Source organism: Silene latifolia, chromosome 8, assembly GCF_048544455.1.
Source record: "Silene latifolia isolate original U9 population chromosome 8, ASM4854445v1, whole genome shotgun sequence".
Lineage (NCBI taxonomy): Eukaryota > Viridiplantae > Streptophyta > Magnoliopsida > Caryophyllales > Caryophyllaceae > Silene > Silene latifolia.
This window is the reverse complement of record NC_133533.1, coordinates 91,451,996-91,478,006: the sequence shown is the minus strand read 5'-3', so window position 1 is coordinate 91,478,006 and position 26,011 is coordinate 91,451,996. Positions and strand designations below refer to the sequence as shown.

The 26,011-nt window shown below is 33.3% G+C and overlaps 2 protein-coding genes across 2 annotated transcripts in view; both read left to right on the top strand.

Moving 5' to 3' along the window:
* The window catches only part of LOC141597075 (F-box protein At4g22280-like), a 218,174-nt gene that overhangs the window by 183,047 nt on the left and 9,116 nt on the right, over positions 1-26,011 (top strand). The gene's annotated exons all lie outside the window — the stretch shown is intronic.
* Positions 20,112-24,341, top strand: LOC141597072 (F-box/LRR-repeat protein At3g58930-like). The gene is made up of 3 exons (XM_074417403.1): positions 20,112-23,063; positions 23,240-23,389; positions 23,543-24,341. The coding sequence occupies exons 1-3, from the start codon at positions 22,569-22,571 to the stop codon at positions 23,864-23,866; spliced, it is 969 nt and encodes a 322-aa protein (XP_074273504.1). The 5' UTR covers positions 20,112-22,568; the 3' UTR covers positions 23,867-24,341.

Here is a 26,011-nt window from a genome sequence, read left to right as displayed (position 1 = left end):
AATTAAAGTTCACTCTCTTAAAATTAATTGTTTCTCTTATTGCGTGATTAACAGAAAAAAAAAATTGTGTTTTCTTATCTATAAGCGTTTGAAACTGGTTGTTGACTATTGCACTTATGCCAAATCTGGTCTGGAATGCTAATGTACAGGGGAGTCGAAATCTGCAGAACTTTTTATCAAAGTAAATACTGATGCAGATGTTTTGGAAGGAGCGGAGGTTGGCCTTTGGATGGTTGTTAGTGTTAGAGACAGGGAGGGGTCTGTATTGGTGATGGGCGGCTGCAGACTGTGCGCAGGGTGGCCACCCAGATGTAGCTGAAGCAGCCACTATAAGGTTTGGTGTGGACATTGCTAGGACAGGTGCGGAAAAAATTCTCCTGGAAAGCCATTCCCTCCAGCTTATTTCACAACTTAAGGTGAAGAACTTGAGTCATTGCCTTTGGGGTTTGATTGTAGACGATGTCTTGGCTTTTCAAAATAAATACAGTGCACTGCTTTCCAACAACGCATATTAGTTACGGTTAGAAGCTTGTTACAATTCACAATCAAAAGTCATTATTGTTCTACCATGGTGAAAGTTGACAATATACGAGGTACGGTAGTTGATAAGCTTGGGTGAATATAATTGAATGTAGATAATTTAGCAGTTTTCGATCCTTTGTGAAGAGTCTATGGATCCCTATGAAATACTCAGGGGGGTGAATTGAGTATCTACCACTTTTTCGACTTTGATCGAATTTGGATTTGTATGATATTTATACTTTGAATTTATCGATTAAATTCAAGTATTAAAAATATCACACAATATTAAAAACAATAAAATAAGCGATAAATAAACTTGCACAGCGGATTTTTGAAGTGGTTCAGCTTCACACCCCGAAGCCTACGTCCACTATTCTCGATTAATTATTTTAGTACCTTTCCACGGATTACAAAATAATCAACCCCTTTTACAACTAACTATAGTTGTAATAATGAGTATCGTTAAACACTCGACTTCCTCTCGTTATAAAGAAAGTAATAAGAGTATCTCAAAGATTGTTCACACAATTGAACGAATAAGAGATAAATCTATAACCACTATTCTCCAGAACAGTACTTAACAATTGTTGACTTGAGTAACACGACTTTCCAAAAAGAAAATAAATCTTGCAATTAAAAGCTCTTTAAAACAAAGACAAAGTTATGCTCACAAATTAGAGATTTGGAAAAGTAATTTTTATTCCTTTGATTACCTCCTATTTATACTAAAAGTAAAATAAGAGTTGTAGTATCGTTATACTTGTTAACGTTCACGTTAGGATAGAGTTTTCACAAGGTATCAATAATTTGTATCATAGTATAATTACCACTTGTGAAATACTACAACCAATCAACCATAAAGTAAGAATTCTAGACAAATGAGAATTGTTACCTATAATGGCAAACTACACGTGAGATTTGTTTTACAAAAGAGATTGATTTTATGACAACTTGTATTGATGTAAAACAACAATAATAGGATAAAGTTACGGAGTATATGTGTTTGAGTCAAAGACAATTGTTTGTTACATGACCAATTGGACGTAGAATGATATACTATCATCTTAAGATAATTACATATTGTTACAACTCATAGGTTGTTACAAATTAGGACTATCTTATATGATAACTTACTTTATATTTAAAAATACAACTTTGACTCAAAATAGGAAAACGTTTTTATTATTTAAAAACAAATCAAATCAAATTTTATTTCATAAAATCCAAATTAGCAATTATAAAATATAAAATAAATTTTCTCCCGAAAATGTCGTGTTACGTAGTCACCTCATGTTATAGTACAATCGACTATAACTTAGAGTATGAGTGTGTCAAGTTATAATCGTTACAATTATAACTTGAGACGAACTCAAAACAATTATTAAATATCGTAAAGGAGAGACGAACTAACTACTGACTAATCTTCCTTGAAAATTCTTCAGTCGTAAGTTCCTTTCATCTTTCTTGATCACGAACTCAAACCGCTTCATCAAATCATCATTTTTGCAATATCATAACCTCGTTAATCTATAAGACTTAACAAACAATTACGTGCAAACTTATAAAACAATTATAATACACTTGTCATCATCAAAACATAAAACGTAACTAGGACATGGTCCAACAATTTCCCCCTTTTTGATGATGGCAAGTCTCCTAGATTTGTTTCTACGGTTTAGTTCCCCCTCAACCCAAAAACAATCATAATTGTAAATACTTTGAATTGACGGTTTGATAAGTGAGCTAAGTTATAGCACCTAAGGACCTTAAGAGACGTATGATCTTGACAAGGAGCAAGCTTAGGCAAATAACGCTATCAAGTCCATTTACTTTCCCCCTCTTGACATCATCGAAAAGACGAGAAAAAGACATAAAATGACTAGAATAATATAAACCGAAGCTAGGTATATAACCAAGTCAAAAGCACACAAAACAAAATGAAATTAAGTTCCTAAAATAGAAACTATGACATCGTCTATGGCAACTACTAAGCAAAAATTAACAACATATTTAAGTCATAACCATTGAAAAATACGTAGTAATATGATTAAGATGGTGGTTTAGTTTGGTGGTTTGAAAATGGTGCGGAATTCAGGGCTAGTAAGACGGTCCAAGCAAGAGTTAACTAATTAGTGTTCAAATTAAGTCGTCTCTCAAATATACCACCTTCGACATTCGACACGACCTTCTCTATTGCCTTTTGCAGCCCATGATCCTCAGCGATAACCGCTCCATCATCGTCATACAACCCTTTAGCACAACCAGTAATGGAACCCAAATACTTCCTTTGGAACGGAAATACCGTCCTCACAAACTCGTTTACACTAGTCAACATAGAACCGTGTGCCTGTAGTTCGTTACTAATAACAGCCAACAACGATACTTGCGCCTGATTGCCTGAACCTCCTACCCGATAAAATTCAGCACTGATTGACGCTTTACCATCCATTCATACAGCCTCGGTTCACAGAAGCACTCATAACCGCACCTGGGTTCGGGTAACCAGATAGACTCATACTAGCAAAGTTGGAACTCACATCAGCCAAAACAAAACACTACTCTCCAACCTCGAATCAACTCGCTCCATAAATGCAACTATTTGGGAATCAAGAACACTCGATTCACCGACTGTACTTGCACAACCATCCTCTGCTCAACAATACGTTTCAGATTTTTTTTTTGTTTTTGTTTTAAACAGAGCATGCCTGTGAAGAGCATGACCCATCAAACTCAGAATTCGATCACATTTGATCCTTCGATTTTACTCCATATCGTTCCACTCCAATCGCTCCTTTTCATTTGAAATACACTAACACTCTCAGGCCATTCAATCATTCATAACAGCCCGTAATACTCTGTCTTTTAATGAAACAAAGGTTAAAGAAGTTTAGCCCGGCTTTCTCCGAATAACAAGCGGGATATAACCCACCCGCGTGAATATTATATTTCAGAACCCAACGAATCCAAGGTTCGTTATTGCTTAGTCAAACGCAGCTTATCGATTTCGATTCGAGTTGCGGTACCCATCGCCTCTTTGAACAACAATATTTGAAACCACTCTCCAGCACACCCTCATCCAAAATCTCCACCCTATCTCTTTCAGTTGCTTCAACATCAACCATAACCGCTTTCCCCCAAATTCTGTTTCCGTTTTCAGTTATATCACTCTTGCTCGATTGACCGTTTTAATGGAAGGATTTGGTAAGTTGTTTGGTAGGTTGTGTAGTTGATAGGTTAGTATAAAGATTAATTTGGGGAAGATAAAGGGTTAAATAGGAATGGTAATTGGGTTTGTATAGGAATAGAAATAGGACTGTAGTATACTCCGTAGGTAGTTTAGGAATAGGATGTCAGGCAAATTTTTGTAGGAGTAGGGGTAAGATAAAGGTAGGAGTACGAGGTAATTTGTACGAAAGAAATAAAGAGTAGGACAAGCATAGATAGTTTAGGAATTGACAACTCATAATTTTATCTCATAAGATAAAATTTACATAAAGTTAATCAATTTCTATTTGAGTAGATGTATTATTTGTGAGTTTGAGTGAAATATGGATATGTTGAAAAAATTGGTTACCACATAATATAATGTAATTAATTTGCAAAGTAATTAACATATCAATCAATCTCATAATATAATATGCACTTCATCAAAGTTAATATTTGGCAGCGGAAATACGGACACAGTCATACAATCTCGTCTTAACTAGTCAGTCATATAAGGAAAATAAATATTCCGGACGGTTTTAGATGTCACTGATTAAACCAATTTCCAATCACAACGTCTCAAAACGTTCTCTAGCTAATGGCTTAGTCAAAATATCAATCCACTGTTTCTCAGTACTACAAAACTCAAGTTTCATATATATATTCCCCCTTTTTCAACATGGTTTCGTAAGAAATTAATGTCTGATTTCAATTTTGAAAACGGGTATGGTTCAAGGTATTTTATAGAAAATTGAAAGAATCGTTAATGTTCTTGGTCGTTACACGCAAAAACAAAAATTAAATTCTTATAGTGAGAGCACATACCAAGAAATCTTGAGCATCGTAGATAATTGTATGATTTGATTCATACGTTGTACCAATGATTGTAAGTTGCATAAAAATCTCCTTTGTTCCCCCTTAATTCGATCTTGGGGTTATAGTGGAGCCTTCCATAACTTCAGACTCCAGCTTTTTGTATTGCAGTGAGATTATAGTTCATATACTATATTACTTCAACACTCTTCCCCTTTTTATCATCAAAAGTCATCGTACCTCCGGCAAAAGGATCTAGTGAAAGAAACTAACTAATATCACTTATTATATATCTAGAGCAACCATTGTCGAGGTACCATTGATTGCTTTCTTTCACCATAACCTGCAAGAAAATTAGATTCGATTTTTTGGTACCCAAGCTAAGTTGGGTCCTTTGACGTTAGTCACCCTAAAAATCTCATCTTTTCTAATCCAAACCTGTCTCACAATTTTCCTTTTGACGGGTGAACTAGATCGATTAGTATTGGTGTATCTAGATCTCGCTTGGTTAACACTAGATCGGGTAGGGTTAGCGTTGGAAGTAGTAGTATGAGTTTTTCTTTGATAATCAAGGTTTATTGGATTTTTAAATCCATCACAATTCCATCTAAACTCCTTATTACTAGTTTCTTCATGTTCCTTCTCTTCTAACAAGTCCTCTTCATTAACACCCGATTCTCTGACAAATTTAATCCCTTCATTTAGATCAATTTTACGCTTGACACATGAATTTAGGATATGGCCGGTTTTACCGCAATAAGTACATATTAAATACTCCGGTAAATCCACATATTTCCGTTTCCTAAAATCACGATCAGAAGGGCTAGACTTGCATTTTTCATGGTCTCTACGACTATAGCACTCATGTCCTAATCCCATTTTCATATTATTATCTGATTGCTGAGACAAGAAATTAAGAACTTTAGTGCTACCTTCCCATTTGTCATAAACCATTCTAGCATGTCTAAGTAAATCTTTTAAAGACTCTATTTCTTTTTGACATTCTTTATGGTCATATTTTTGACTCTTTAGGAATATTATCCTTTAACAAATTCTCACGAAAGTCAAGAAATCTTTTGTTTAATATATGGACTTCAAGAGAATGTTGTTTCTTAATATTTCTTAATTCGGAATTCAAATCATTCAATTGCTGAGTAAGGAAATCGTTTTTCTCTTTTAGTTCTGAAGTTATGGCTTCTTGAGCTATAACCCCAGATTTTAAAAGGTTGTTTTTCTCTTTTAGATCTGAAGTTATAACATCATTAGCTATAACCTTAGATTCTAATAAAGCATTCTTCTCTTTTAGTTCTTTAGTTATAACATCATGAGCTATAACCTTAGATTCTAAAATAGCTTTTTGAGATTTAACTGATTCTAAGGTTATAGCTGAATCAGTTGTAACCTTAGAACTCAGCTTCTTAACCTTTGATTTTAAAACTTGATTTTCTTCAGCAATATCAAGAATTTGTTCTTTCAAATCAATTAATTCAAGATTTTGTTCACGACATTGGTCAAGAGTTTTCTCAAAATATTCAATGAGTGAATTTTTTGACAATTTCTTGGCTTGTTTCTTAAGACGAATAAAACATACCTCATCGTCTTCTTCTTCGGAATCAGATTTTCCCATAAGACACACATCAGTCCTCCTTCGACCATCATCATTATCGTCAAGATCTTCATCATCTTCTGAATCCAGATCTCCCCAGCAAGATGCCATCATGACTTGTTTATACTCATTCTTTGTTTTCTCTCTTTTAGCATTAGATTTTATTTCTTTCCAAGTAGGACAATCTTTGATCATGTGATCAATCTCACCACATTTGAAACAACATTTGTTCGACATAGATATTTTTGAACCACTAGATTTATCGTCAACAGTTGATTTCTTTTGCTTGTTCTTGAAAATAGCATTTTAAAACGGATAGCAAAAGTTATTGTTTCATCCTCAATGTCAGTATCTTCATCGCTTGAAGTAGCTTTCAGAACTATCCCTTTGCTTTTTCTTGAATCACTTGCACGCTTGTTAAGAGTAAGTTCGTGCGCCATAAGTGAACCAAGCAACTCTTGATAAGAGAGTGAGGATAGATCTTTAGCTTCTTCAATCGCGGTAACCTTAGGTTGCCACTTTTCAGTTAAGCTTCTTAAGATTTTCCTGACAATATCCTCGGACTCGAATTTTCTACCAAGATTTTTAAGTTCATTGGTAATATTTGAAAAGCGAGTAGACATGTTATTTATACTTTCATCATCCTCCATAGAGAACAATTCATATTGTTGAATAAGCAAGTCTACTCTATGTTTTCTGACAAGAGATGTTCCTTCATAGGCTAGTTCAAGACTATCCCATATTTCCTTAGCAGATGTACATGAAGAAAACCGATCAAATTCAGTTAGACTTATGCCATTTTGCAAAAGAGTCATAGCTTTTGAATTTTTCTCAGCTTTCTTGTAGTCTGCCTCGGTGTAGTCATCCTCGTTCTTTTCATGGGCAACGCCTTCACTGGAAAGTACTATTATTTTGTTAGGACCTTTTTGAATAATTTTCCAGCATTCCCAATCATGACCCTTAATGTAATGAGTCATCATATTTTTCCAAAGACCGTAATTTTTTCCATCGAAAACAGGACACTTAAGATATTTGGAATCCATAATAAAAAAGATATTTTAAATAAAATAAAATAACAAACTAACAAAGATAGAAAGACGCCGGATCAGCCTCTTTTGATGTTAGGCAATCAAGAGCACGAGGCTCTGATACCAATTGAAGAGTCTATGGATCCCTATGAAATACTCAAGAGGGGGGGTGAATTGAGTATCTACCACTTTTTCGACTTTGATCGAATTTGGATTTGTATGATATTTATACTTTGAATTTATCGATTAAATTCAAGTATTAAAAATATCACACAATATTAAAAACAATAAAATAAGCGATAAATAAACTTGCACAGCGGATTTTTGAAGTGGTTCAGCTTCACACCCCGAAGCCTACGTCCACTATTCTCGATTAATTATTTTAGTACCTTTCCACGGATTACAAAATAATCAACCCCTTTTACAACTAACTATAGTTGTAATAATGAGTATCGTTAAACACTCGACTTCCTCTCGTTATAAAGAAAGTAATAAGAGTATCTCAAAGATTGTTCACACAATTGAACGAATAAGAGATAAATCTATAACCACTATTCTCCAGAACGGTACTTAACAATTGTTGACTTGAGTAACACGACTTTCCAAAAAGAAAATAAATCTTGCAATTAAAAGCTCTTTAAAACAAAGACAAAGTTATGCTCACAAATTAGAGATTTGGAAAAGTAATTTTTATTCCTTTGATTACCTCCTATTTATACTAAAAGTAAAATAAGAGTTGTAGTATCGCTATACTTGTTAACGTTCACGTTAGGATAGAGTTTTCACAAGGTATCAATAATTTGTATCATAGTATAATTACCACTTGTGAAATACTACAACCAATCAACCATAAAGTAAGAATTCTAGACAAATGAGAATTGTTACCTATAATGGCAAACTACACGTGAGATTTGTTTTACAAAAGAGATTGATTTTATGACAACTTGTATTGATGTAAAACAACAATAATAGGATAAAGTTACGGAGTATATGTGTTTGAGTCAAAGACAATTGTTTGTTACACAGCCAATTGGACGTAGAATGATATACTATCATCTTAAGATAATTACATATTGTTACAACTCATAGGTTGTTACAAATTAGGACTATCTTATATGATAACTTACTTTATATTTAAAAATAGAACTTTGACTCAAAATAGGAAAACGTTTTTATTATTTAAAAACAAATCAAATCAAATTTTATTTCATAAAATCCAAATTAGCAATTATAAAATATAAAATAAATTTTCTCCCGAAAATGTCGTGTTACGTAGTCACCCCATGTTATAGTACAATCGACTATAACTTAGAGTATGAGTGTGTCAAGTTATAATCGTTACAATTATAACTTGAGACGAACTCAAAACAATTATTAAATATCGTAAAGGAGAGACGAACTAACTACTGACTAATCTTCCTTGAAAATTCTTCAGTCGTAAGTTCCTTTCATCTTTCTTGATCACGAACTCAAACCGCTTCATCAAATCATCATTTTTGCAATATCATAACCTCGTTAATCTATAAGACTTAACAAACAATTACGTGCAAACTTATAAAACAATTATAATACACTTGTCATCATCAAAACATAAAACGTAACTAGGACATGGTCCAACACTTAGTCTTATCATCTTGTGTTTTACCCTTCTGCTACCCGTTCATTTGACTTACAGTAGTTGGTTGCACCGCGCGCGCAAGCGCGCGGTACCCCAAGATATTTTAATTATTGACGTTTGCTTAAGCATAGTAGCGTCTTTTGATTTGTTTTAGCATTTTCCTCCCTTTGTCCCAGTGATATGTTTATACTTGCTTTATTTCTCCCTTATAAAATAAAGAAAGTGTAAACATATCACCGGGATAGAGGGTGTATATACTTTGCTTTACATTATAAGTACAAATTCTCTTGTTTTTGTATTTTTGAATCCAACTTTAAAATTTTGTGTGTAATTTTGTGAGGGTATTAACATCATACTATAATTGATTAGATTGTTAAGTTGCTTAATGTTTTCCATTTGCTTCTTGTTTCTATCCTAATTTCGGGAAAACTATATTCATATTGAATGTGGCTATTCTTAGATTTAGTAAATGCGTTAGTATTCTTTTGCATTATTATATTCCGTAAGGATCGTTCGATAAGCGTACTGCCACCGTCAATGTTAAATTACCGAGGTATATTGATTGTTGAGGTTTTATGTGCAAATTAATGTTGGATTTATTTATAGTTTGGGTTTTTTCATGGCAATCAAACCAAAAGAAAACGATAACAATGCGAAAAGACAAAATGAACGTTGAGTAACGAAAACACAACACGCTTAGTCTCATGCCACGCTAACATGCCTAGAAACAGATCATTTGGAAATTCTTTTTTTGGGTTGAATTTTTTTATAATGTTTATTTTCGTTATAATCATTCCTCCTCCTCCCTTTCCACCCCTTAACCCTTCCCTCTCCTCCCCTTAACCCTTCCCTCCTTACCCCTTCCTAATTTCCCTCTTTTCCAAATTCCTCTCCCTCTCCAATTCCTCTCCCTTTCACTGCTCATCCTTTTTCCCTCTCCGTTTTCTCTCCAACATCCTCACGTCCTCAAACACCTCTTCTCCTTCTCCCTTTACACTCATACTACTCAGCCTTCTCCCCTCACCCTTCATACTCATTCTCCTCCTTTTTTCCCGCCTTATCTCCCTCACCCTCGTTCTTTCCCTCATCCTTCTATTTCTCTCTCCGTTTTCTCGCCAACTTCGTTGCATCCTAAGCCACCACCCACTTTCATCCTCGTAGTCCCCCTCCTTAACTTTCTCCTTCATCCTCTCCTAAACCTTCTTTGACCCCCATCATCCTCTTATATATACTCCGCTTCCTCTCCTCTTCCACGTGCTCTTATATTACGTTTCTTCCCATTTTTCCTCGTACTGCTCCTCCATATCTTCCCATTTCTCCTCCCCACCTTCCTTATTCCCCTTCCTCTTATCGTTCGCATCCATCCATTTTTCTCTCTCTACCTCCTCTTCTGTCCCCTTATTCTCTTTCTCGACCTTCATCCCTTTTCCCTTCCTCCTCCCTTATACCTTTCATGCCTCTTATCCTCCTCTTATATATCCTCCAATTTCCCTCCTCCTCCACTTACTCTCTTATTATTACTCTAATCATTTTTGTTCTACTGCTCCATATATTCATTTTTTTCTCCTCCCTTTCTCTTCCTCCTTTTCTTTCCTCTAACCGTTCACATTTTCCATTTCCCTTTCCTTACATCTGATTCTCTCCCCTTGTACTGTTCACTTCCTCGACCTTCACCCTTTCCCCTGTCCGTGTTACTTATTGCTTTTGGTGATTATTTTTATCGACAATTTAGCTCACTTTGTACGGAATTTAGCTGATTACAATTTTTTTCTCAACCTAAACTCTCGCGATTGTAATAAAACTCAAAAATCACCTCTTTTTATATCTTCACTTTCGTCCACGTCTAACCCTGAACTTGTTTACTTGAAATTTGGACATCTTGTTGACAAGTTTTAGAAAATATTTAATTCTTGGTAATCATTTTGCTCAAAATATTTGGGTTTATCCTCCGCGTTGCTGGCACATCAAGTGTTTAGAAAGGGCTTAAATTACTGTTATGATTATCGAAAAGTAATGGATAGAATCAAGCACTCCATTCATTACCTATACAATAACATACTATAAAACGGTGTTAATTCAGTCAACATGGTCATAATCACATTCCTTCGTTGAAAGCATGCCATCGAAGGTGATGGGAATGAAGATAATTACGCTTTATTTTCTTAGCAACTGATGAGGTGTGAGTGGAGGGGTATGAAGAGGCAAGGTGTTGGGTTAAAGATGATGGAGAGTTAGAGATTGAGACATAGTTGGGATGCTGAGATATTAAAAACGGCCCACTATGCCATTAAGAGGAGAATTCACAAGTCATACCCAAAGGAGCCCAAAACCAAATAACATACCCAGCCCAACCCGTTTACGAAGCACTATTCATTAGGCAAATTACTATTCATTAATGAATAGTAACATGGGTGCTCTCATATTTTATAAAGGGAATGAAGATAATTACGCTTTATTTTCTTAGCAACTGATGAGGTGTGAGTGGAGGGGTATGAAGAGGCAAGGTGTTGGGTTAAAGATGATGGAGAGTTAGAGATTGAGACATAGTTGGGATGCTGAGATATTAAAAACGGCCCACTATGCCATTAAGAGGAGAATTCACAAGTCATACCCAAAGGAGCCCAAAACCGAATAACTTACCCAGCCCAACCCGTTTACGAAGCACTATTCATTAGGCAAATTACTATTCATTAATGAATAGTAACATGGGTGCTCTCATATTTTATAAAGGTGTTAGATGTATTGATGGCTTACATTTGGCGTTATGGTGACATTTGGTCCGTTTTGCTTAAAGTGGGTGGATATTTGGCCCGTCTATAACTATAGACGAATATGCGCCGTTTATAATGAGAATATATCTATCTATATTATTAAAGGAAGCTTTTTTCGAGCGATTATGGAAAGTCCAAGTTTTTCGAGTTATCTTCGACCAATAAAATAAAATTAGAATTAAAAAAGATCATATTTTACTTCTACTACTATACGTTTTCTCCATCAGATAGATTTTGAGACTTTGATCAATTTTAGTTATGATAGGACTTATTTGTGTATAAATACATATGGCTTTCCCAAATTAAAATTACAAACTTTCACACATCAAATGCTTATGTGTTTTCCCTTCCCTTTGTATTTTTATATTGTGAACGTGATTTTTACATATAGATTTGAGGAATTAAATATTATTATTAGTCTTTTTGTGATTTGTTAACTCCTGTTTTTTTTCCCTTTTTTTGTGCAGAGTGCAATATAGTCAGATAATTTACAAAATTTGGCATAGTAAGGTAATCATATTTTACAATCCTATTCAAATTCTACCAATTCTCTCTATCCCACGATAATGAATGCTAAGCTTTGATAATTTTGATTGGAATTTAACACCGTGTTAGCTACTACATACATATTGCATATAAATATTGGGTTTTGGTTATAAAACAAACGCAAATTGTGATTTCTCCATTCTCTAACGTTACTTTTTTCTTCCATGTTTGTTACGGAGTACTATGTGCATATATGTTTATTTATTTTAGCGAATGTTGTTTTGTTTATTTATATTATGATATTTGGCTTTAGCAGATTATTTTTAATTTTAAATTTTAATTCATTTGTAGGTATCATAACGTTGAAGAAAACTGATTTTGTCATAAGGTATGTTGTATGGTTTTGTTAATGTTTTTCCATCCTAAATATTAACGACTTATGTTTAATGTATATGGTAGAATGGGTGGCGGAATTCTAAAATTGCATAAGATTTGATGGAGTCACAAAGGTAATTTAATTTTCACCATATTTTTCTTTTTAATGTCTTGTGTAACACGTTTACGTGATAAGATCCAACCTTTTCAAAAGAATTTCGAGCAATAAATTTAGAGTGTCAACCATTTGTGATAATAATCTATTCCTTTTACTCTTTTTTAAATTATAAAAAGTCAGTGCAAAAGAAATAAATATTTAATGGACACAGTTGACTTTGTATGACTTCGATGAAAATTAACAAACATAAACCAAGTGAAGGCGAAGGAATACATGTAGGTGACCAAGGAATTCAATTACAGTATTTGAATTCAAGTTAGCCCAACAATAATTCAATACAGTAGTTGAATGAGACACAAAGTTTGTGTATGTATTAAGCACCCTGATTACAATTAGTTTAGTGAGCCCTAGATAGCCACTAAAAATAAAACTAAAATTAAGCCGATTTATTTTGTACATTTAAGGACTTGAGTACAGATCCGTTAACTTTTCCGTTATCTTCAATATTATATACTCTCTGTGATGTGCTCATGCCTTTTCAATGATATGTATCTTACAAATTATGTCGTTAACGTTCATTGCTGTGTAGTGTGTACCCATCAATGACCAGCCGATTTAAAAGCTCAATGTAATGACTCTCACCAGGCTAAATTCATCAACACACATTGAAGTACCAGACTTTGACTCACATTGAAGCTCCACTCGACTAAATTGTTCAACTGAGATCCATTTCTTCATTGGGCCTTCTAATTCACCAATGTTTTTACTTTTTACCATTATCATTCCGCTTTCGAGTCACCGCCTTTTGTCGACACTTATACAAAACTCGATTGCCATGACATCACAGAATCAACCCGACAAGGCGGGACTCATTTCAACATAATTGCGCCGTTACCGACATCAAAATAGAGAAGCCATCTATAAGAATGCACGTTAAATAAGCTTCTCCTGTTAATTTAGCTAAGATGAGTGCTTGCTCCTGATACTTTAGCTAGCAAAGATAATAAGAACAAAACAGTAGACTAATCGTAGGATATTGCAAAGGATAGAGAAGCAATGAAGACATTTTTCATGGTCTATCTTTGTATTGCAGTACAACAATTTGAAGTTCACAAATAGAGAATACTGAGTTAACGGCAAGAATAACTAGACCTCAAATATGAGGTCCTTAGCTGTATTATTTAAAAGTTAAGGTCCTTGAAGGGAAAAAATGTGAAAGTTTGGGTCCTTATGGTCTTTTTTTTTTTTTTTTTTTTGAAATTCGGGAACAATATGGGTTGTTATAGGTAGATTTAAAATCGAAAGTTTAACCGGTATTAAGTTTGAGACCCTTAACTGTAAAGTTAAAAGTTCATTCAGACCCTTAACTGGAAAAAAGAAGAAGTAAAGCTCAGATATCAATCTTACCCTTAACTCTTTATTCTGGATAAAAGTTACGGGTAAAGAGTTTCAGTTCGTGAGGAATTGCATGGCATGGTAATTATGAGACCCATCTTAATGAGAATTACTACAGTTTGTCAAAAAAAAAAAAAACTAATGCATGTATAGGGTAAAAATTATGTCGTTATAACTTGAATTGATAAAAATAGTAAATACGGTACATATTTGGTTATGTTTTTGACTTTCACAATAAAAGTTGAGATTTCAAGCGAGATTAAAAGGTCAAAACTTTTATAAATTAGTAATATTTAAATTATTTATTCAAGTATAGAGTAGTTGCATTGTTAGTACATTACTAATCGATACAACAAATTGATTAATATTTAAATAATTCTATATTTGTTAGGCATATAGAGAATTCTACCCTAACAACACACTACATTTTCAATCCACGAAGAGAGATCCTACAAGTTTCAACATAATTCTAAAAATAGATAGGATAAGGTCTAAGATAGTAAACTTTTAATGAGATTAAAACACTATTATAATATATACAAATTATAAGTACCGCTAAATGTATAGAGGTGGTGAGATAGAGCATCGTAGTGGGAACAATTTGATGGGGTTGAGTGAGCACTAACGATATTTGAGTAAGAGTGGGGATGAACATGGACAAGAGTTAACGTCCTTATTATGGAGAAAATTAGTATATTTACTTTCCCATTGATGAAACAAACACTAACTATTGCATAACACATGCGAGTCTCGGTGAGACGGTTCTATTGTGTGAAAGGACATCTCATATAAAAAAAATATGATACTAATTTTATTACAAAAAAACAAACTAATTTTATTTTTTAACGCTATTTGCACTTAGTTGATCGGAAAATTAATCTCATATATTGGTTAAACACAACACAAACAAACCAGATAGAGTTGTGATTGTGAAAACATTTTCTTAGTTTACATTGTACACGACCGAGGATTACAAATAGGCACGTGCATCGCACGGGCATTAAATCTAGTATATATATATAAAAGAGAGTTTTTTCGAGCGATCTGAGAGCGTCCACATCATCAAAAATCAATTTAGGAAAGTATAATTTTTAATGTAAAAAATAAAGTGGAGAATCTTTTAATTATTATAATATGTATATTTCCTAAATTATATTCAAGTGATATTTCCAATTTTTATATCAACCTTTTACATTTCATTTGGCAAAAAAATATCCTTAAAAAAATTATGAAAATAATATAATTAGCTTTGTGGTAAAAAATGTTATCATTAGAGTATAAATTTCATATTCTTTGCACATATTAAAGATGGTGTACTTCGTAATACGTAAAATTGTGTACTTTTTAGTATATTTTGTCCCACATTGGAAAATAACGTAGGTGCGGTGAATATGCTACATATAAATGGTAGAATTGTCTCACATCGAAAGATTAGTTCAAGGTGATGTGATCCTATGATTATAAATAGGAGGCATATTTGGAATTTATGATCCACCCAAAAAAATTTGAGTCTCATAAATATTGTTTTAAAGAGCTCTTAAGATTTTCAATCATTATCTACGATATGATATAAAAAATAAAGTGGAAATCGTTGGGAACTACCCGGGAAAGAGTTAAGAACATGAGCAAGAAAATCAAAAAATACAAAACTAAAGGTTTTACTAATGGTAGTCTCCTGACAGAGTACAAAACTAAAGAAATAATGTCGGTAAAAAAATTATGAAAATAATATTATTAGATTCATGGTAAGAAATGCTATCATTATCATTAGAGTATGTATAGATTTCATATAATTTGCACATATTAAAGATGGTGTATTTCATAGTATGTTATATGTCCTACATTGAAAAATAATATAGGTGTGACAAATATACTACATATAAAAAATAGAATTTTCCCACATCGAAATATAACATAAGGTGGGTGATTCCATGATTATAAATAAGAGGCATCATTGGAACTTAGACATCAACTCAAAATCATTTGAGTATCTTAAGTACTGTCTTGGAGTGCTCTTAAAAGTTTATATCATTATATTTTCTACCTATTGATTTTATATGTCCCACATTTAAAAAATAATGTAGGTGTGATAAATATACTACGTTTAAATAATATAATTAGAATTGTGTTAAAAAAAATTTCTATCATTAGAGTATAGGTTCATATCATTTGCACATATTTTTATTATGATAAAAAAAATAGAAAACAAATGTATGAATATTAATAGATAATATAGTATTTACTTATTATTAAATTGGGTTGGATGTCGAATTAGGTTCAAAAAAATATGGTGTACTTTTAAATATGTTATTCGTCTCACATTGAAAAAGAATGTAGGTGTGATAAATATATACTACGTATAAATAGTTGAATTGTCCCACATCAGAAGATTATCATAAGCTAAGGTGATCCCATGATTATAAACAGGATTTATCCTTAGAACTTAGGTATCACCCCAAATATATTAATCTCTCAAAGTATACTTATTATATAAGAGACTTTAAACATAATCTTGAATTAAATGTTAAATTTTTAAAGTTGTAACATTTTTTTAGATGGGAGAAAGAGCGATAAAATGGTCAGTATTATAACGGAAATTTTTCATGATACCCTCGAATTTTGGTAGATTACACATAATACCTCTAATTTTAAGTTTCTACATATAATACCCTTGTGTTTACTTTTTTTTCATAATGCTATTACTCCTATGAGTAACTAGATGAGTAATTGAGCATGTCATGCTATTTGTGTTTTGTTATTTAGGTATTAAATGTTAGTTTATTAAATAAAATATGGATTTAGGAATTAGATAATGAAGTGTTTGTGTTATAGATAACAAAAGAAAAAGGCGTCCCCAAGTCATAAGAGTAATGAGCTTATGACGGAAGTTGTCAAATGGTATTCTGAGAAAGAAAAAGGTGAACACAAGGGTACCATTTGTAGAAACTTAAAATTACGGGTACCATGTGTAATCTATCAAAGTTCAAAGTTACCATGAGAAATTTCTAATATTATAATGATATAGTTAATTATATTTTCATTTAAAAGAGAGAGATATTCGTACCAATAAAACAATAAAGGGGAATTATTTTTAATTGTTATTTTATTGCCACGCCATCAAACTTAACGTCCATTTAATAACTTTTACATTAGGGGGTACCATGGGCAAAAAAATGGAACCTCAAGGGTACCGTAGGCAGATTCTTAAAAGTAGGGGTAACATGGAAAATTTGACAAAATTAAGGGGTACCACGAAAAATTTCAGTATCTCGATTATGAATTTTTTTTTTGAAGAAAAACAACGTACAAATATTAATGGAGAGTACTTGATTATATTATTAAATTTAAATATAACTATTAGATATAATGAGTAGCAATTGTCCGTATTCGGTATTCGGGATCTGGTTGGATGTCGAACTAAGTGTAAAAAAAGATAGTGTAATTCTGAGTATGTTATTTGTCCCACATTGAAAAATAATGCAGGTTTGATGAATATATATTACGTATAAATAGTAGAATTGTCCCACATCAGAAAAATAATCCAAGTTTGGTGAATATATTACATATAAATAATAGAATTGTCTCACATCGAAAGATTAGTATAAGGTAGGGTGGTTATATGATTATAAATAAGAGTTAACCCACGTATATATTAATCTTTTATTTTTTTTGAAAGAGATATTTTAATAATATGTAAACCAATCATTAGACATAGAATGTAAACATTAAACCCTTATAACGTTTTTTTTGCATTATAAATAAGTTTATTACCCCGTTGCAACGCACGGGCATTCAAACTAGTCTATACAATATTATTAAAAGAGGAACTTAAAATGTCACGTATACAATGTCACCTAACATTAACAAAAATCCACGTCACTTACTACATATGACATGACAAATTTTAAAGTGACATGACGAATAAATATGACATGAATTATCAATTTTTTATTACATGGTATTAATTTAAATATATTATTTTCCAAAATTTATGCAACCCTTACAAATTTACATCAAAGTTTCGTAATTTATAATTAAAATTGAGTTTTTAATTGAGTTTTTTTTGTAATAAAACATGTTAGTAGATTAATTAAAACTTTCATATTATTCAACACCCATCATTTTTATTAAGTGTTTTTTCCTATTTAATTGAATTTTTTAATAAAACATGTTAATAAATTGATTGAAACTCGTTATAATACTTAACACCCCCACCAAATTAATTAATAATTTTTCCTGTTTAATTAATTTTTATAATAAAATATGTTAATAAATTGATTAAAACTCTTCATATTGCTTAACCCCCACCATTTTCATTAACATTTTTTCTTATTTAATTCACCTCTTGAGTTTCTTGACATTCAATTATCTTATTCAATAATAATACAAAATAAATTAAAAATAAAATTTAAATATTGGAATCAATGGTTGTGTAATGGCTATAAAAGCTATAGTAATACCTATAATAGTTTATAGGTAGTTTATATTCATTCATTTATTTATTTAATACCTATTTTTCATTTACCCATCAGTTTCTAAGTTGTGGGTTATATATTTTATGGTTTAATTTATTTATTTGATTATGATGAGAACATATTTTTATGGCGGTACCTTTATACTTTGACGACCCGTCTTTCTTTTGAAGATAAAAGCTTATTATTAATTATATAATTCAGTTCGATTATATGTAATTAATTTCATTTATTCCGATTTGTAATTCATTCCAATTATATGCAATTAATTTCATTTATGCCGATTGTATGTAATTATTTCATAAATCTTATCTATATAAATTCAGAAGACAATACTCATTGTATAGCGTGCCACGTCATAAATGCATTTTTTTTTCTTTTTTTTTTGGAAAATTCAGGTTATGGTGGGACCCATGAGTGTGCAACGTATTTAATTATTCAGATATCCGTCTTTTCGAACATGCGCTAAATTCCGTGTCGCAACAAATTATTTAAAATAATCTTATGGAATACTTCTTCGAATTAATATTATGATAAAATTCTATACAATCCGTGTAAAGAAAATGCATAACATTTACGCAGAATTAATTACAAATGCGAGTAATGTGATTAAATTACATAATTTTTGAAACAAAATTACACAATAAAATTACAGAAGGAATTACAGTTATATACGGGTTCGAACATACAACGGAAATGACTTACAAAAATGAATTACATATGTCAAAGTTGATTATTAGATTATATTTCTTTTATCCGAATGTAAAGTTTTTATGTATGCAATTTTTATTTACAAGAGTAGATTACGTTATTTCCTTATAAACCAGTGCATGTGAACACATGTTTGTAACAAATTTAAACATTAACTATGTACATCGTTGATTTAGACCAATTAGATAGGTACAATGCAAATGCAAAAACAAATATACATAAAAAAACATTCATTCTGGCCCAAATACATACCCGTGCAATTTTGCACGGGTTTAAAACTAGTTGTTTTCTAAGACGAAAATTGTCGCATGTTTGTATTGGGAGACGATTTGAAGAAATAAATTTTTTGCACACAAACGGACCCATCATAACCTGAATTTCCCAAAAAAAAAATGTACAAATGACATGGCTTAATCTCCATTCAGCATTGTCTTCTGAATTAATATAAAGATATAAGATTTTTGATTAACTTTGACCCAATGGGTCGACTCGTTCGGGTCGGGTCTCGACCCTGAAATACGGATCATTTCGGGTTCGAGTCAAACCGGTCAGGGGTCGAGAAAACGGGTTTATAACCCTAAAAACGGATTGGGCGGATCGAATTTCCGAATCGGGTCTAGTTTTAACAGGTCTAGTCTGTTTTCCCTAAAAAAGACTCCATCTAAACATTCAGCCCTAAAAACGGTTTGTAACCCTAAAAACACCTGTCGACTGTCGTCCTTCAGAAGTTAAAAGTTAAAACCCTTCCATCCTTTTCCCTCAAAAAAAAAATAAAAAACCCTTCCATCTTCTTTATTCATTCGACTATTCCACTTGAAGGTAATTTCAATTTTTTCTCATCTGTTTCGTTTATCACTTTTATTTTTCTTGCAATATAACTGTCATATTTTGTGTGTAAAATGAGTATTGTATGCCTCAATTTATACCTAAATTTTGTGTCTTATTTTAACTGTCACTTTTATTGTACATGCAGGTCAAAATTCATACTTTCACCAATTAATTATTGGGTTTTTCTGCAATAATTCCATTTTTTCAGAATTTATTTGGTTAGTAGGATTTAATTAATGTGCTTGCGTTAGCGTGTTCTTGTGTTTTTAGTTTAGAGTAATTTAATAATTACTCCCTTTTAGATACCACTTTTTTAAAATTACTCCCTTTTGAAAACTTTTTAATAATTTACTCCCATAAAATGTTCTCAGATCAAAAATTGCACCCCAATACACTTTCAGGTGAAAAATCTTTATTTATGACCGTTTTGCCCCTGTCTTCTTCCCTCATTTGTAAAACGTGTTCTGGGACTTGCACCTTTCGTCAACCCAACCATCTTCATCTTTAATTGTGAGCTCGGAATCGAACCTTCGTCTTGCCTCAACCACGCTAACAACGTGGTACCCACACCTGCTCCTTCAATCATCATCACCTCCGCACCATCATGACAACCTTTAATTCCAAGGAGCATCACCATTTCCCACGCCCGTCATCTGCCTTCAAGCGCGGAATGGAAATCGACACCACTCCATTCACGCACTATTGCAGCAACAACACCATTCGTCAACCCCAATTAAACCCAACACCGTACCACCACCAACCACCAATACCCAACACAAACCACATCCAATATCGCCAATTTCTCGACAATTCTCCCCGACCACCATCAACCACCAATACCCAACACAAACCACAAATATATCGCCCACACTTCAAATTCCCGACACGGAAAACTTTTAAACAATTAAAATCGAATCACTAATTTCTCCAGTTTCCTCTGTCACCTGGGTCAGGAGGAAAAAGCGTTTTTCAAAGCTTCAATTAGTTACTACCTAGAAAAACGTTCTTGTAATCTGGGTAGTGTTCCCTAATTTCCCAATTTTCAAAGTTTCAATTAAACACTACCCAGAAAAACGTTTTTCAAATTTTCAATTAAATCCCTAATTTCTCAATTTCCTCTATCACCTTGTTTGATTCTTTGATGTTTTCGCCAGGCCAATAAGTGTTTGGTAGTAGTAAGGGAGTGAAGGATGTGAATGATAAATGAAGAAGTAAGGGAGTGAAGGATGTGAATGGAGGATGTAAATTTTATGGTTTCTGGAGATGATGTAACAGACTCACTAGGGTCACCTTCAGCATCAATGTTAGGGATATCATCACCCAATTATATGAGAGATACGACCAGCTCAAGTGCCCTGACAATTTCAGATTCTATTTTATCTAGCTCTACTACCACCTTAAAATTCCCGGATAGTATCAAGCCTCATATTGATGTGGTAGCATATTGGTGGTGGTTGGTTATGGAGGATTAGAGGAAGTAAGGGAATGAAGGATGTGAATGATTAATGAAGAAGATGAATATAGAGAAGGGTATTTTCGTCATAAAAATAGACTTAAAATCAGAAAATTTAAAAATTGACGGAATTTGTTACCGGAGTGTCAATTTGGGTGCAATTTTTGACCTGAGAACATTTTATGGGAGTAAATTATTAAAAAGTTTTCAAAAGGGAGTAATTTTAGTAAAGTGGTTTATAAAAGGGTGTAATTATTAAATTACTCTTTAGTTTATGGTCATACTTACCACTTGAAGCTAAATCGAAATTTAATGATTAGGTATGTTTTAATTCATATAGTAAATGCTGCACCATTTTATGTTTCAATTTCGTAAGCGTGTTCCTGTATTGTATTTGTTTATGATCTCGAAATGGACGATCCTCTGTCTCATCTTGTGCACCATTTTATGTTTCACTCGCTTTTATCTTTCGAATATAGGAGTATAAAATAGTAGTATAAAACTATAAAGAGGGCAGGGGATGCACCATTTTACGTTTCAATTGCTGAATCTCGTGTTAGCGGATTTGCGGGATGGGGTGTGTGCTTGTTTTAAAAGTGTTAACCACCGAGCATATATCTCTTTAATCTCACACAATCAATGTATATTACCAGTCTGTTATGTTTTAGTTCCGCTTTTATGGCATTTCAGGTAACAGTCGTGTGAAGACTATGAGACCCCCTATGAATCTTGGTAGACATCTTGAAGACCCAATAAGTGGGAATTGTTTGGATAGGATCAGCAGTTTACCTGACGAACTGCTTGGTCACATGCTTTCATTTCTGCCAACAACATTTGCTGTGACCACAAGTATTCTATCAACGAGATGGCGGTACCTTTTTACTTTGACGACCTGTCTTTCTTTTGAAGATAAAAGCTTAGTAGCACGACATAAGAAACTAGAAGTCTCTCGAAGGTTTAAAAGTATGTTGATCATATTCTGGAATTGCACCAAATCTCACCCATTAAGAAATTTAGTCTAGTATGTCATGACACCTATCATGATTCAGATTTAAATCGTTGGTTTACTTATGTTTTACAAAAGGGTGTTGAAGAGTTTCATTATAAGCTAGATCACCAGAATGATTGCGTGCCTAATCATGTTGGCTTCTTCACATGTGAAACACTAATGAGTCTGAAAATGTTGAGGCATAGAGATCATGATCAGTATTACAAAATTGAAATTCCTCGATCACCCTCGTTGCCAAAACTGAAGATCCTTCATCTGGATAATATCATTTTCTTTGATTTTGAATCAATAGAAAGATTGTTTTCTAGCTGTGAATTGCTTGAAAAATTGACTCTTAAATATTGCAAGTGTGACATTGGTGGTCATGCTCTTCATCGGACGGGAATACTCAAAGAGCTAACAATAAACCGTTGCTCTTTTTTGTTGGGCACATTTGAGATTGACGCCCCTAATTTGGTATATTTAAAGTACAAGTCAAATATTGGTGTGAGAATTATTCCGTCGTGGAAGAACTCGTGTTCTTTTGAGAAGGCAAGCCTAACTTTTAGTTGCAGCGCAGATGATTCTGCTGCTAAAGTAGATATGAACCGTGAAATTTTAGAAGCCGCTGCCTATAAAGCCGTAAAAATAAGTTTTGAAATGGACTCACTGCAGGTATAATTGTATATGCCCTGTATTTTCCTCTTATTTTCTCTCAAATATTGGTGGAATGTACACAGCTTTACCCGTGTATTTTTACATATAGTAAAGATGTTAGATGACCCGTTGAGACATTGCATCAAGAATTACTATTATTTGTTCATATTATGAGAATATTGTTCATTTTACAGCTTCTGCTTACAAGAGATGACGAGATGCAAATGCCTGATTTCCATAGCCTGTTAACTTTATACCTTGGTGACTGTCCATATATTGCGTGGGAATACGTAACTTGCTTGCTTGAGAAATGTTCTCAACTTCAAATTGTCCGCTTTGAATCGGTTAGCATCAACTCATAATAGTTTTTTTAAATTCATAGCTAGCACAAGTTCTTGTGTGAGGCAACCTTAGCTACCGTGCTCAAGAATTTGCATAAAATGGTTTACTTTGTAACTGTCTTTCAGTTTTTCTCACTTTATGCGTTTGTTATCCAGGGCTTACATTGCTGCGAATGTTGTGGATACGAATGTCCTGAAGATGACTGCTATGAAGCGCTGCCATCTTCAGATATTAATCTGGCCCCTTTTCCATGCCATGTCAAAAAGATTGAAGTGTTCAGTTTTTGTGGGCACATGTGTTCATTATCACTTATGGGGCATCTTCTTAAAAGCGCGAGTGTCCTGGAGGAGATGGACGTCTATACAAATATCGATGACGATGGGGAGACTAATGTGGAGAGCGCGAAATTGGACATCTGTATGGATCTGTTGAGGCTTCCAAGGGCTTCAAAAGATTGTCGTGTAGAAATAATGGAGTAGGATAACAAGAACACTTCCTTTTGTTCTATTCCATGTCGAAGCTAGAATTGGACCTCTCCATAAAGACAAATTTCGCGGGAAAGGGAACTGACAGTTTCCTTTTTTGAGGGATATGGAATTGATCGAAATGGAAGGATTTATTTTCCCTCCTTCGAATCAAAATCGGAATGATTTGAATGATTTGGAAAGGAGGAATAGCAGTCCTCTTATCTTAATAATATTATACAATGACTAGTTTATCTATTTCGCCTTGTCATTCGATTTGGCTGAACCTTTTTGTGCACTTGCATTGTTCTTGTTTCTTCTTCTTTGGGCCAGGAGCCTTGGAGGGGACTCACTAATCATCTTTAATGCAGTAGCAAGGAGAACTAGATCTCGGGATTTATCGTGTTGTCATCTGAAAGCTTACTCTTGTTATTTTCGCTAATGTCATAAATTTGATTTCGTCTCCACTATGGATAAACCTGCAATTGATTCTCTACACAAGTATTTGGTGAGACAATGCTAGCAAATCTACCAAACAAGCCGTCTCGAGTCTTGGCGGTCTCTTAGATTATTAGGGATCTCATTCCCATGAATAAGTTGAGGTAAGTTCAAGACTTAGGTCAACATTTATGTCCCAACCGTAGTTCCACTTCCTCCCATTCTCATAAATAAAAAATCAATTATCTAAAGGTAAAGATTTGACTCTCATCAATAACCCAAACCAAAGTATATCCTCATGTCAACCTAGATACGGACACGTACTCCTCCTAACTAGCCGTCCCGTATCCGACACCGTGTCGGACACCCGACACTCGTCGGACACACGCCTAAAAATGTATAGTTTAGACGAGGAATAAATTGTCAAAAGAGATTGATTAGAAGATTGATTTGGGTGAGAAATGAGAATTACGTAGTAGTTAAGGTCGAATGTTACCTTCAGTTACCTAAATTTAGTATCAAATACATTAAATTTAGAATCAAATACATTACAAAAATAAAATCATACGTTATAACCATAAAATATGTTTTTTTTTATTAAATTTAAATAGCGTATCCCGTGTCCTAAATTTTATGGGATGTCGTATCACGTGTTCGTGTCGTGTCCGTATTCGTGTCCGTTTTGATGCTACCTAGATATCAATCCAATATAATCTTAAATGGGTCCGTCCAACATTTATTGATAGCCCCAAAGGGAAGGGAAGGTCACTCGAGAGGCAAACCAGCTCACTCTAACAAAAACCATAATCTACATATCACAATTTGTTAAGCAAGAATCAACTACTAGATTAAAACCATAATGAGACTAAATCAGGAGTTGAGATCACTAGTCCTATAATTGTGCCTCATCTCCTGTTCTCATGCGATACATCATCATTTACATAATAAAAGAAATGACAATTTTTTTAAGTTAATGATGTGTCACAAGAAAAGCATAGTGGGACACGAGATGGAACACAAAATGGGACAGAGAATGCGCTCTCCTAAATCAGACCTTAGAAAAAGGGGACTGGTTTCAGTTTATTTGTTTACCATTTATATTTTGAGAATTGGGAGTGTCTCCCTTCGTCCTGCTCATTTGTTTACCGTTTTCATTTTGGGTTGTCTCGGTCAATTGTTTACCTTTCTATCTTGGAATTGCTTTAGATGAAAAATTTGATCATCTACACTCAATTTAGTCTACCCGTCATCAAATAGTTGGTCATTCCTCTTTACTTAGTGTGTGTTTGGCCTAGTTTGTAAAAGTGTTTTTGGACACAAAAATACTTTTTGGCCAAACACATAGTTTTCTAAAAGTTAAACAAAAATTCTCAAAAGCTAAAAATCCATATTTTTGCACATAGAAATAGAAGCAGCTATTTGTTGTTTCTGTTTTGAAAAACACTTTTGAAAAATTAAGCTTGAAAAACAAAAACTCATTTCTGAGAATCGAGACCAAACATTCTCTTACTCTTTGTACTAAACAAATGATCGGGACTGAGGGACTGGTTGATACGATCCACATATTTGTGTATTTGGGTCAGGTTCAAATGAACGAACATAAGACCCAATTAACATTGACTCAGACTTGAACTCAAACCGAACCAACCAGATCATTTGTCAATTTGACAAAAACACCCTTTGTGTTGCTTAGTACTAGATAGTTCCATCTTCTTCAATTAA